Source organism: Bacillus rossius, chromosome 1 (assembly GCF_032445375.1).
Source record: "Bacillus rossius redtenbacheri isolate Brsri chromosome 1, Brsri_v3, whole genome shotgun sequence".
Lineage (NCBI taxonomy): Eukaryota > Metazoa > Arthropoda > Insecta > Phasmatodea > Bacillidae > Bacillus > Bacillus rossius.
Genome location: NC_086330.1, coordinates 21536944 through 21552371, shown reverse-complemented (window position 1 = coordinate 21552371; position 15428 = coordinate 21536944). Strand labels below are relative to the sequence as shown.

The window sequence follows — 15428 nt, the reverse complement described above, 5'->3', positions numbered from 1 at the left end:
TAAGTTTAAAGGTAAATTCGTTTATAAACATATTCGTAATTCTTTGATGACCCATTGATTTTATAAGTAAAGAATAAATCATATTTGATTTATTTGAGACATTCCTTGTAAGTTGTTTATTCATGACTCGCATTCCGAGTATATTGAAACTTGGTGTACTATTTTATTTTATCACTTCATTAGGTACACACACCATAGTTTTAAACAATTTCTATATATTTTCATTGTTCAAGTAAAAAATGGTAGTTAAAGTTTCTAACACTTTAATTCTAAACGAATTAAACTTTGAGATAGTAAAACTATAATATATAAAAGACAACTAAAAAATTAAATCATTAAAAATATTATAATTTTTGAAATGAAAACCATACAAGAGATATATGCAGTAGGTATGTACAAACACATACACTTGCTCCCCACACGCACGTTATTGCGGCTCGTGTCACCTTTAGTTATTTTTGGAATATAATTTATGAGATATTTCTTAGAACCTTTGTTTTTTACGGAAAAAAAGAAAAGTACCATGTAATTTTATTCAATATAAGAACTAATTCTATTAAAAAATTAATAAAAACCTTGTTGTTAGTCGAGCAACCAATATATAAAATTTCAGAGTGTCGCACAACATCAGGGGGTGTTAATGCCGTGTATGGAATATGCGTTTTACCGATTAGTTGCCTTCCGAGCACCAATTTGTAAAACCAAAACAGAATATTGTCCCCATTCAGTCACCTTGGCTAGCGAATTTTGGAAAAAACGGAAAACCTACTACTTAAATATTTTTATATTTGTAATTGATTCTCAGTTTTTATCTTCTCATTTAGTAGTTGTTTTTAAATAAAATTTTCTTTAAAAGTTATATGTACCAGATTTTTCACCAACTTAGGGTTTTTAATTTTATAAATAGCAAAGAAAAGTTTTAAGTTATAGTGTGTTAAATATTGTTGCCATATATATTAATATAAGCTTGATTAAATACGTATATATTATTTTTGAGAGTAAAACAAATATTTCCTCTCTTTACTCCCTTAACTTTCTGATCTTTTGAATTTGCTTGTATTGCTTCCATTTTAACACTTTTAATGTTGAATATTAAAATGTTTATAAAAGAAATAACGTTTTTATCAAGTTAAACTTGCTGTGTTTAGGAACTGACCCTTTATTATGTTCAGTGCTATATAGTGTTTTTATGGAACAAAAAATAACCCACTTTTAATTCTTTAGTTGTGTATTTTATGAAATGATATGTTGTTATTTGTAGTTTTTGTTTATCATATTTAACATCTTATTTTTTGGCTTGAATTGTTGCATATATATATTTTATTATAATGCTTTATTTTTCTATTAGCATTTACTAAACTGGAGAATTTATAAAAAAAATTGAAAATAAGTTCGCATATTTTGTATGCTTATTATTCAGATTTGATATTGCGTAAAGGCTGACTTGGAGTGGGGATGTCCATGGTTTTTAATTGACCTAGTTGAGGATGACGTAAGAAACAAGAACAACTGTGACTGAATGCCACATAAAATTAATTTTTTTAAACTTATAAATTGTTCATACGTCGTAAAACAATATCAAATAATGTTTTTTTTTTTCATTTACACACATCTAGTTGGTTCATGCTGTAATCTATTTTACACCATGCAAAACAGCGTGCAAAAATAAAGCATTAAACTAAAAAAAACTAAAATAATGTCTAATAATTTGCAATATTACAACACTACTAATGGCTCTCAGTATCTTTAGAAATAAAAGTCTTTAAATAATTTATATATTTTAAAATTTCTTGCTCAAAGGTATTAACAAATGAAATAACGTAAAATCTGTCATTGGAATTACTAACATTTGTAATATTATTTTTGTTTTTCGACGCATGCCTTGCTTCTTCACTGTGAAATTAAAAAAATGTTTGGCATTAGCAGAAAAAACTTATTGTAAAACATAATTAAAAGTTTCAAAACATTATTCCTTCTTGTCTTAAGTGAGTGTGTAAAAAATAATTTACAAGGTATATGTTTAAATAAAAAGTTCATAGAATGTTTAAAAACTTAAATTTTTACTAAGTTTGTACTACAAAAAGTTTAATTTCTATCTAAATTTATGACAAGTTATTAAAATAAACTTTTTTCGACAAGTTTAAGAAAACATTTAAATCAAAAATAATTTTAATTAATTTTGAAAACTTCTCCTATCGCGAATGCATCCTCAAACATTGAATGCAACATTTAATTAAATACCGTATCGCATTAAAAGTTAAAAAGGTTAATATCGGCTTAAAACATAAACTATTTTTTAATGTTTGGGAAAAATTTACCTATTTTTAGCCAAAAACTTTAGTCAAATTTATCTTCGTTTTTCATTTAAAGTAAAAATTCTCTGCATGGAGTTATTTTCTTTATTTTTTATGTTTCTTGTTAAATTAAAATCACATCTTGTACATGGAGATTCTTTGAATCTCCTTTGTTTACATAAAAATATTCCTGAAATGTGTAAATTTACTTTCAAGACACCGAATTCTTGTTCTGATGATTCCATGTCACTGTTAAAAAAGAATAATTATGGTTAATACATTAACAGTATGAGATTAAACGTCAAGTTCAAATCAAATTTAAAGCACTCACTTCAAAGATATTTACATAAAAATATGTATATACAATCTTAATAAATATGAAAATGCTACGTTTATTTAAACGTAAGGACCGTTGAAGTTTATATTTAAACATCATAAATAATTCCCAATATTAACTGTGAAGAACAGAGAAATAAAATTAATTAATTAATAAATAAAAAGGCGAAATAAAGACGTAGAATAAACCAAAACATAGAGAAAGAGGATTTTTTTTAATATTCTCCACCTTGCTTGGTGTTGCTGGATGAAGCCCTGGTCCCAAGTGTTGTGTCTAGGATTTCAGAGGGCTTTTCTGGAAAAGGGAAAGAACAGAGACAAAACTAAGGGTGAGAATAGTAAGAGAAAGAGACAGAAATAGAGTAATATATTATAAAATAATAATTGGTCCCATTTACGTTGAAAACCACCACCATAATATTTGAATCATCATAAAAAGAATTGAGTGCTGATTATTCTGAATTTTTACTATGTAAAAAATTTCACTTAAATAATTTATTTTAATTATTTTGTATTAAAATTATTAAGTGTTATAAATATATATTATGAAACATACATTCAATAAAACTAACTATATAAATTGACCTTAAGCAATTTCTAAAATTTTGTTTATCCAACAATTTTTATGGACTTATTATTTTTTTAAATGAAATAATTTTCGGATAGTTTAACTTGCTCAAAAATCGAAAATTGAATCTCAATTATTCATGAAAAGCTGTGTACTGGAAGAATTTTTTTTTAACTTTAGTAACATATTAGTTGCTTCATTAAAAATATGTTAATACCACACAGAAACCTTTTTGTAAGATTGGCTTATATTTATTAATAGTGTTACATTATATACCTCCCATAGTCAGTCTCGAAATTAAAACAGATAATATTTTGACTTGATGTAAGTTTTTGGACATACGCCATTGCTAAGAACTTTTTCTGTTGAAGAAAAACTAAAAACTAACACCTGTGTTATATATAACACCTGTGTTTCCGTACCATGTGCGTCTCTGCCTGAGGACGGGAGCAGATAGCAGTTCCCGAAACGTTGCTTGATTCTGTTTTGGTAAAACTATTGTGTTCGTTTCGTCTTTTCGTTTTGTCGTGTTTTTGTCTCGTTTCAACTGTTGTGCTGAATTTTTTGGGTTCAATATTTCTGTGTCGTCATCATTTGTGGGTTTCTTTTCGTTCTCTTAGTACATTTTTCTTTGTTTTTCTTTGTTTGTTGACCATATTCCTGTTACGGAATATTTTGTGGTGTTTATATCCTTGTTGACAACAGCAATTTTTTGCTTAATTTTGTGTTTTTTGTCCTTTTTTGGGTATTTTTATTTATTTTTTAGTTTTTAGTTTTTCTTAAACAGAATAAGTTATTAGCAATGGCGTATGTCCAAAAACGTACATCAAGTCATGCACTCCCATTGCACAAATCTTTCAAAGATAAGATAATATTTTCCTATTTTTCAGTTAACACGAAGCAAGGGTTATATTTAATATACAGTTTCGTACTCAAACTATATATAACAAATGATTAGCAAATAAAGCCTATTGCTTCAGCAGAAATTATTAACTAAATATTTTTTTTAATGTTATCAACGTCATTACAATTCTACCATCCTTATAAGTATTTGGGGTGAAATCTAGAAAGAAATTTAAACTGTATATGTCTAACTGAATTATACTTTGTGCCGAGTTCATAATTCTACAAGAAAAAGAAGAAAAATGATAACTATTTCTGCGAGGGAAAAACAAACCAGAAAAGGAAATTTATACTTACAGATTGTAAGAATCGAAATCTTGTCTCTAAATTTTATAAGATTTGTATGATAACAATAAATGACGCACATCTACAGTACCCTGAATATTGTGGTACGATTAAGATATTATGAATTGGCAGAACGAACTATAGTAAAGACACATTTTAAATAACCTAGATTTGAATTTTCACACGAGTGCGTAGTCTCAAGGCCACTGACACATAAGCGGTAGTAGGCACGACAGTTGTTCATTACTTTACGAATAACACTTGAAAGTGACTTTAGAGTTTTTGATTTAATACAATTTTTTTGGACATACGCCATTGTAGTTTGGCACTGTATGCCATGGAAAAAATTCAAGAATGCAAAATAGGGAAAGAAAAAAAAATGAAAACACAAACCCTAATCAGCGAAACTGTTTTGTCATGTGAAACCTACTTCTGTGTTCGTCGGTGCTGTCGTCGTTGTGTTGTATATAATACCTGTTTAGTTTCATCGTTGTGTCCATTTTTTCGACGTCAGCCCATTTAGGCATGTTTTCCGTGGGTATATGTTTTAATTTTTTTTTGTATTATTGAATTTTTTGCATGACAAACAGTGCAAAATTGCAATGCCATGTGTACAAATAATTGTATTAAATAAAAATTTACCATTATATCAATCTCATAAAAAACGCATTAAGAATTTTTGTTTTCAAAAACTATCACTCCAAAATTTATCAACTAAGTGATTTATTATGGGTCCGAAGTTGTAATCTACGTGTATCAGCTTTGACGGTTAGTGTCACGAACTGAGGCCACTCTAAGGAGCAGTTGTTGGAACATTCGAAAGGGGAAACGTTTGCACTCGCAGAAAGTTACCGACATTATCTAACACTTTCCTCAATCAATGGCAAAATCTATTTCAGTATTATATCCAAATGGAAAATATTACTGATAGTTATGGCTACATGCCTGAATGCCAATTACACGAATCACGAAATGAAAATAAAAATCATTTTAACCATAGGAAATCTTTCCTCTCAGTTAAGACGGAAATTTCAATTTTGCATAGAGACTGAAGTAAACAAAGGAATTCACGGAAAAATTTTTAGGCCTTCATTATTTGACTCTTATAGATATATGTAATGTGCTTTTTAAAAGCGCTTGAATCAGAAATGCAAAACAAATTTCTTAAAAATTCTATGGAATCGAAAATATATGTATATATAGTTAAATTAATATACAGGCTATAGGTTATGCATCAATATACGCTTACGCAAGATCAGATACATTGATTTGAAATCTTTGGTAAGCTGAAAGTATAACATTACTTTTCTGTTTTTCAAAACATAGTATGATGCTAAGGGTTTATAATTAACAAGAGGTTTTTGTAAAGGAAAATTGTATACGACAATGATGTAATGAGGGTTTATAATTAACAAGAGGTTTTTGTAAAGGATAATTGTATACGAAAATGATGTAATCTCTAACAGACTCGAAAATTTAATACAACTCAGGCACAATTTGTAACCCAATACGAAGTATTATCTGAACACAGGGAGACTTAGGCAATTCAATATCTGCACGCGAAAATAATTGCTTAACTATACCACACATATCAAATGATAAATGCTACCAGGATATTTCAAGCATTGAATTCAGTACACCGTGTTGAAAGATCAGGCAGTTAGTTGCGTAGCTACCGAAGCTCCCACTCTCTTCCACTGTGCACACAAAGTCACCACCGAGTTAATCAAGCAGATCATTCCACCCGACAGCGAATGTGAGATACCTACGCCACGCACAATTAATTGTTGGACAAAAGCATGGAGCGTTCAGTCTGCTGAACGGCAGATGCTTTGATTAACAAGGATTTAAATATGCTACCAACACGTTAAAAGTGAAGTATCTATCACATCACTAAAAACCTGGGCTTAGTCAATACGTGTTAAACATCACGTAAGCAGATCTTTCTGCTTTTTAATATTAGATCGTTCTCTCTCTAAAACATTAATCTTTAAGATCAAAACCCTTATTTTAAACGACCAATTATTAACAGTAAAAAAACGTCTCCTTGTTTATATAAAACTAAAATAATAACAATAAAAGTTTTATTTTCAACATAATTTTTTTTTGTTTATATACATATTGTGCAATCCCCACACATTCATGTTCAAATTTCAAGCATTAAGTCAATAATCAAATATTTAAAAAGAGTAAACAAAAAAAGGTGACATTTAGGATGGCCAGACAAAATTTTGATACTAAAGCACTTCTACACGAGATAATCTGCAATCTGAGAGGTAACTTGTGTGTCATTTGATTTTATTCTATATCTTGTACTGCCACACATACGGACGTATATGTTTTATTCATGTCAGTTGTGGTTCTATTAATTACGTAACCCTGATGTTGGAAAAATAGAGTAGTCATGAATGTGTATTATGAGCTAACAGGTAAGTAACAAATGACCTCTTTACTACTGAAGTACTTTAACATAGTGGAAATAGAGCGAAAACACTCGTTTTGATGTCAAAAGGTTGCGCTGTCCAATAACAAAATCACCGCATTATCAGATTCATCTATATGTTAGTACACTGCTTGAGATTTGTTACGAAGGCAAATTATACATTTTCCATGAGAGAGTACTCATATTTATCAAAAGATCGAGATGCGCCTTGATTGACATGAAGAAACTGCAGGGGGTGAAAAGTAACTGGGACAGCCCAATCAGGTCAGCAAAACAACATCCTGAGCCTCTTCATGTAGTTTATATTTAAAGTTCGTATTTTTAAAACTTGCACAGTGGATTCAAGTCGTACGTTTTGAAGAAAAGCCATCTTCAAAATGACGCTCAAATGTTCCCACATGATGCAAGTCTCAGAAAATAAGGAACGCCTATACTGATCATTGGGACACAGTGTGTAATTGTAACAAACAAAAAAACTACCAAGTTCCTTACAATTCACTGAACTCTACGCTTATCAAATTAATTGCCACTGTGACCACCAAAGTTGAGAGGTATCCCAAAGTTGGCAAAATATTTGTAGTCTCCAGTGAACAATGATTATTTTCTTAATCTGTCTCTCGTACATGAACCGGAATAGAGTGAGGACATTATTAACACATAAGACATTAGTTATGATGGAAAATTGACTGAACATACTCTAACTTTATGTGCATAGTTCATGATGGCAAAAAATACATATTTATAATTAACAACAAAACTTTGCTGTTATTGTAACTGAATACTGGAAATAACCTTAACGTAAAACGTTATACATTACGGACTTTTGTCTAATTGTTAAATTTTATAAAGTTATTAATGAATATTTGAAATATTTATTGAAACACTCATTGTTTACTAATTACTGATACTAATTTAATGTTTTAATAGAATGGTTTCAAATAAATTGTCATGATTCTTTAACCTCAAATAATTTATGGAATCGTTAAAATCAATAGAATCCATCTGACATCATTTTTTGTTTCCCCTGGAAAATATATTTTTTTTCATTATATCAATAAAATAAAGCCCTTCAATTGTAATTATTTTTTTTATAAATTAATAAGGTTGAAAACAATATTATTTTATAAAAAATAACAATAAAAAACAAATTAAATATTCTTCAACAATACTTGCAAATGATGAAAACTAATTATAGCGATACACACAATTTTAGGACCTTCGCAAAATTTTGAAACAAATGGTTTTTTGTACAACATTAAACGATAAGAAAGTTCAAGGATATTTTACAAACAAAACTTCACATAACAAATGTTGTTTAAGTTAATATGAATGAATTGTCGAACATTAGAACGGATTTTATGTTACAATCAGATACTTATCTTTAAGACAAGAAAGATAATCCCGCAATGACGTAGAGTCCAAAATTTTTGCACTTAAAAGTCATAGCGAGTGCTGGCTGTTTGAAATAATCATTTTATATTTTCTTCAAAGCTTACCTATTAATAATTTACTGGTAAACGCAAGTTTAACTCGCACGTAGGCGTCACAGCATCCAACGTTTGATAAACAATGCATTGTGTGACCATTATTGGTGAAAGATTAGTTTAATATACTGTGTGGTTCTTATACTGCCTGTGAACCCTCAAATTATTTACTTTGGAGACGTAGTGAGATGAATATTAGTGGTTATACCGGAAGGTGTCTTGAATATAAACATTAGTTCTGATCTCCAGGGCAACCGTTGTAATTCACCTAAGTTGGTTTAATTTTTTTTTCAGTCATAAATTTTAAAATTTAATTTTTAGGAAGTGTGCTTGTGCATTGTTCAAATAATCTTTGTTCTTAATCTTTATTATTCACTCTATTTTATTTTTCGTAGCACTTTGCAGTCTCGCTTTGATCGTGATGTAGGAGTACCGCGACGGCATCGGCAGTGAGAAATGGTACCGTGGCACATCCGTTCCGCGGTACCTAGAGGGTCGGGCCCGCGAGAAGATTGCTGGGCAACACCTGGAGGAAAAAAAAACTTTCCTACCAACTCATGTGCGGTAATTTCCTTTGGTGTTTCCACCACTCCGCGGGCAGCACGTATCTGCGTGTTGATCTTAGCCAGCGTGTCGCTGGCGCGGTTCAAATGAACGAAACACATGCAACCACTTAATAACATCTCTTTTACATTCGCCACACAATTGCATTAAGCGGGGAACGAAGACCTTGACACGAAAACGATGAACTATATGAAAAAAAAAACTTTTTTATACATATTTTTTTTAGGAAATCTTTCATGTCATGTTACTAAAGACAAAAAAGGATATTTTTGTAAATATTTGTTTTTACAGAAATGTCTACGAATTAATTTAATTTTTTAAAATAAATTTTAATTTGAGGAAAATATTAAAAGAGTCCTTATGAGTTTCGTTTTTTTACAGAGCTCATTTTAAACGGGTAAACATAGTGAGAACGATGAAGGATCTGAGAAAAAAAATCGATCATGCGTAATCGCAATGAGACATCAAAGCGTGTGCATTAACTGATCTTGGAAATACATTTATAGCAGTAATAAATATAATTAAATTACATTTCAAACGTACCTTATCCCAAATACGAGACGAAAGAATTTCCACTGTGCAAACATAAATATTTTATTAAGATTCCACTTAGGCTGAAACATTTTATTAAATTTGAAATTTTCACTGACTCTCAAATTTTTTGTGACACATTCAGACGATCTAAATTTACACCCGCTCCTAACAAGGACTCAAACCCAGAGGCCCAACGAACCGAAGGCCCACGTGCATCCATGCGACACGGAAGTAGTCACTTTTTGCATCTTACTTGTTTCCATAAGTTTCATGAGTAAGTGACTTAAACCTTGCTCCAAATGTTATGTAATCCTGTCTGTAGAAAGTGAAAAGTTGAAGGCCTAAATTTTTCCTCGATATGTTCGATTAAGGCTTCATAAAAATAAAGTTTTTTTCAGGTGATAATGCTTGTGACAAAAGTGAATTTAAGTTTATACCTGACTATATTTACACTCACACAAATAACATAAAAACTAATTTGAATGATGGACCTAACAAATAAAATTTTTGGAAAACAATTTCTTTTGTAACGTAATATTTCACAAGAATCATTATTCCGATACACAGCTTTATTCCCTTCCAACATTTTCACTTATTATTCACCCTATATATTACCCAAATAGATGAAAATAAATGAAATATTTTTCTTGAAAAAATTGACGACTTCTTAGTTCTGTTGACACACTAAAATAATTCGGTGTAAAAATAATTATTGTATTCTTATTCAATTTAATTTATTGAAAAATGATTAATAATTCAAATATTGATTTAATATAAGGTACACTTATCTCTCTTCAGTTTTGAATACTATACTTCTGCAGTATAAGTGGTTAAATGATTGGTGTTTTTTTCCGAATATTTGTTGTCATATGTCGACACAATTTGATATTTGTATTCAACCTGTATTTTTATTGTGTCTAAATTAAAATTAAGGAATTTGTGTAATTGCGTTTGCAGGGGATATTATAGGTTATACGTTTGGTGAAGTGTCTACTATTTCTTCATAGAAAAATTTCCCTGCCGCCTTTGTATTTTGACGGTTTTTTTAATCATTCATTACATGTATATATATAAGCTGTCTTATATTTATAAAAATGTTAGGTACATTCATTTTTTTATCGTTTGAAGTAGTGTAAAATGTAATCACTCAAGTCAAAATTATGAAATTTTATGTTTACAAAAACTTTTCATTTTATTTTACAAGACATATCAAGGACATTATTTTAAGAAAGTTGTTTGTATTCGAATGGGATAATTACAATCAAACCTGGTAGCTAGATTTTGGTTGCAAAAAAGATAACTTTACTATTTTGTTTAAATGAAGGAATTATTTTAGAGGTGGTATAAAAAGCGAACTTTTGTCGTCCCCAGTCAATATAGACATAATTTGAAATTTTTGATTCAGCTGAATTTAAATGCAGAAACTGCAATAAAATATGTTTAGTTTTATAAGAGAGCTCATGTTGTTAAAAATATTTTGGAATATAATTATTACAATATTTAATCAAATTTAGTAAATAAATATATAATTTAAGGTAATATGTGTGACTAAGAATAACTTAAAAGCATCACATTAAAAGAAATTGCTCGTTCATATAAATTTACTTTTTAAGAATTATTTTCGAAACACTTCATCGCAAAGTTTAATTTCTCAGAATTTTGTAAAACTTAATTATTAGAAAACAAACTAACATCGACAGAAATTAACTCTGCAAAGTGAAATTTCCGGGAGATAAAATTTACTTCTTAACCCTCAAGTAGAAATAAATATTGGAACTCAATGAAGTGAGATATGCTTAGGTACGATACTTGGTTAGTTAGAGGAGCTTCTATTCCAAACTGCCTTTTTTACACCATTAAGCAATGAGTCACTTGAATATACTTAATTATTTACTCTTTTTCTGAGAGGATGCCTACCTAATGAAACCTAACAGTTGATAGGAATATTACATGTCTCCTCTTTAGAACAACAGCTGCAAATTCATTAAAATTTGTGGTAATTAATAGTTATTTCCATATAACATTTATTACGATTTTTTTTGACAGTTTATAAGTTATTCATTATGGAATCAGAAACTAATAAAGGTTAAAATCAAAGTTATTAATATATAGGTTTCATTTATCTGTCAATTAATTTTACTTGTAGAAATTTTTATATTTTATCACGAGTTAGTGTCGACATAAATTAGTTTATTAGATTATACAAATATATATTACGAAATATAAATGTAAAACTTTAACAAAATGTAAAATAGATTAATTATCAATTATTTCTTCTCATGGTAAAATATTTTAAAGGCGCATTATATTCAACAAACATAAAAATGTTTTTATTTTTAATGTTTATGCAAATTTATATTTAGTGAAACAGAAAATCTAAAAAATACAACTGAATGTTTATACTTAGATGGTAATACACCAAGCCTCGTAAAAGTAATACATTACCAAAATACCTTTTATCAGTTTATAATTATTGCGTAGTACACTGTTAAAATATAATGCAAAAAAAATAGTCATTTTAATTTTGTAAAATTCCTTAAATTAAATTAATAGACTTTTCTTTAGGATTTTTTAATGAAATGAAAAAATAAGCTATACATTCAGAATCTAGCAGTAATATACATACTTCATGTGCAGTAATAAGTGAAGAAACATCCCTTCTAAAAAAATTCACGACAGAGCTCTCATCTATAATATGTTTTGTTGTTCTATTTTCGTAGAAATGTCGAATCGGCAACAGGGCTCGATGTGAAAACAATGGTAGAATGAAACTCTAAGACTGAGCATTCTTCTTATTTCTCGATGAGAAATGTACGCGCGAGATGGCAAATGGCGTGAGAAAGCAGCAGGGGGAAAAAGACGAATAATGAGAGAGACTAGGAAGCGCTTCTACGACAAAGTACGAGACAGCATAGCGGACAGATAAGAATGAAAACCCAGGATTAAAATTAAGGAAAGAAAATGGTAATGCAATCAGCTCCCCATAACAAATGAGCTTACTTGAGATTATTTTCTTTGGGCGGACAAAAACGAGGGAGTAGGCAACGAAGAAGAAGCAGGACAAAAACAGAACAAAGACTTAAGTAAAGCGTAGATATCAATGTTGATGGGAGCAGGAAAGTTGTGGGGAAACAACGGGAATAAGAAAATATCAAAGAGGCAGAAACCCTTTGATTGCAAGGCAGCATTTTTCATTAAAATTGGCATTTCAATTTACTGCAAAAAAACATTATGTCTTTAATATTCACTGCATATTTAGCGATTATATTTTTTATTCATTTTCTTAAAATAAATGTGATTTTTGTCCATGCCATAAACCAGTAATTTTTCTCAAATATAATATTTTATTCCCAGTTTTTTTAAGGTATTTAAATTTAAAAAAAAAAGATTGTTTGTTATGAACCAACATGTGTCATTAAATATTTTCTCTCAGGAGGAAATCTGATGAATACTATCATCACGGAAAATAAAATATCATATTAGAATAATTGTTTTGTAGTGGTCCAAACAAGGATTATTTTTTTAAAACACAGATTTTTTTTAAAATTTAATTCGATTCCAAATTTGATATTAATTATGCATCCATGATCAATGTGGTCCTTAAAGTGACAACAATTTCACTTTTATGTTAAGAATTTACCAGAAATTACCTAAACATTTATGCCGACTCCCTAAGAGGTAACTGAAAAAATTGCAGATACTTATCTAAAAAAAAACTAATATAATAATTAACGTTTGTACTTGCAATCCACCAATAATAAGTTGGTTTACATATGAGTTTTGAAACGTGTGGGAAAGTTACAGAATGTTACATTGTAAGTGGTGTAAGGTCTAAGGCTCGCCTCCCATCAGAGTGATCCGGGTTAAATTCCTAGTCGAACCTGGATTTCCCACGAGTCGTGACCCGCGTGGCTGACGCTACTGGAAGCGGGCGGGTTTTCTCGGAGTGCTCCAGTTTCTCCCCGCCCACCACTCCGTCACAGCCTCTCGGGGACACAGAGGAATTATCTTTGAAAAATTTGTGCAATGGGAGTGCATGACTTGATGTAAGATTTTGGACATACGCCATTGCTAAGAATTTTTTCTGTAGAAGAAAACTAAACATTTTTTTTTTCGTTCTTTTAGTCCATTTTTGTTTTTTCTTTGTTTTTTGACCATAGTCCTGTTATGGATTATTATGTGGTGTTTATATCCCGTTGCCAACAGCAATGTTTTGCTTAATTTGTGTTGTTGTCTTTTGGTTACTTTTTAGTTTTCTTCTACAGAAAAAGTGCTTAGTAATGGCGTATGTCCAAAAGCTCACGTCAAGTCACACAGAGGAATCCTCCGAGGCGACAGCTCCGGGTCGCGATGCTGCGAGCCTTCTGGAGCTTCTGAAGCTGTGATGACGTCAGCGCGACGGATGCGAAGCCACAAGGACGACGCGAATGAAAGTATTTTTTTTCTTCCCTAACTAGCCACGTTTGACACATCTGTGGTGTAAGACCCCTTGGAAAACAGCCTGAACAACATTTCCCGGCAAAAAAATTTATCTTTTTTTTTTTAAATTATGTTTTCATTTTTTTTTTTCATAATATTAGTAATACTATTTATATTCGTGTATCTTTTAAGGTTATATTTCGTAAGCTTTCTTTGAAACATTAGAAATTTTTTTCTTTATTCGGGTATGTTTTTTTTTTTTCGTTCGAATAAATGTAACATTTAAACCAAACAGGATTCTCTCGAATATGCCGATAAAACAATTTTTGTTAACATTGATAAATGTTGCATGTTTGGAATGTACGAAACAGCAATAAAAAACACACACATATATATAGCGTGTCTCAAAATTCGCGCAAGAAGTAATTGCGAACTGTAGCTGCCAAAACATAATTATTTTTAAAAACATAGCTCAACAATAAATTAAAAAAAGCGTTGTTATTTCTTGATGAGCACACTCTCTGTCTCATTCATTCGTACATCTATCTCTCAAAGGTTCTATTTTATTTTATTTTCGGCGGAGGACGAATCATCGCACATAGAGGAGAACGAAAAACGAGCACAGCCACGTACATGGCATAGAGCTCTCTTTATAATCTCTTCGGTCAAGTACCTATTCTACGTCCCCTCGCGCCAGAAAAAAGGTTTTCACAGCAACGCTTAACGAAAAACGATATTTTAGAGTTCGGTCCTCGGAAATTTTCACTGTCATCGCGCCCAGGTCAGGTGTTCGCGAAACGACGCGATATTTCGCTCCTGTCGCGTCGCCTCCGTCGCGCTGCTCCCTGAAGGACTGGACTTCGAGGAAGCGGGGAGGGTCGGGCGTCCAGCGGAGGAGCGATTGGTCGAGGAGTTTGCGGAAGAGATGGATGGAGGAGGGGAGGGCGGATCGGGCACGCACCTTCGACGTTCAGCATGACGGCCATGTTGATCTTGGGCTCGGTGTTGACCTGGCACTCGTAGATGCCGGCGTCGCGGTGCTGCACGTACTCGACGCGCAGGTTCCACTCGTCGGAGCCCTCCGGGTGGATGACGCCGAAGCGGCCGTCGCCCGTGTACGTGAAGATGTTGGACGTCAGGATGTGGATGTCGCGCTTCCGGATCCACGACACCTGCGGGACCAACACGCGCGCAGTCCGAATACAGCGTGTCCACGAAAGAATGTCCCACTTACAATGCGGGTAGTTACCACAACGCCGAAATACCATCACGCCGAATGTCAAAATTGACCACAACGCCGACAGCTAGAAAACTGCTGTGTACCACAACGCCGAAATAACAACTGAATGAATTTGTGTGTGTTTTTAAATGTACCTTAACGCCGAAATACCACAATCAAAACCTAACTTTACCTAACCTAACCTAGCGTAATATAACCTAACCTAACCTATTCTAACCTAACATAGTCTAACCTGACCTAGTCTAACCTAGCCCAACCTTTGTGGCAGTCCTGCAATGACATTTTTCGGCCTTAGTGTATTTCGGCGTTGTGGTAATTCAGCGTTGTGGTACACAGCAGTTTTCTAGCTGTCGGCGTT

The 15428-nt window shown here is 31.5% G+C and overlaps 1 protein-coding gene across 1 annotated transcript in view; it reads right to left on the bottom strand.

Moving 5' to 3' along the window:
- The window catches only part of LOC134528645 (transmembrane and immunoglobulin domain-containing protein 1-like), a 39003-nt gene that overhangs the window by 15855 nt on the left and 7720 nt on the right, over positions 1–15428 (bottom strand). The window contains exons 2-3 of the mRNA XM_063362443.1: positions 14792–15002; positions 13080–13082 (exon numbers count right to left, since the gene is read on the bottom strand). Coding sequence (XP_063218513.1) covers positions 13080–13082; positions 14792–15002 — 214 coding nt within the window. The remainder of the gene's footprint in view (positions 1–13079; positions 13083–14791; positions 15003–15428) is intronic.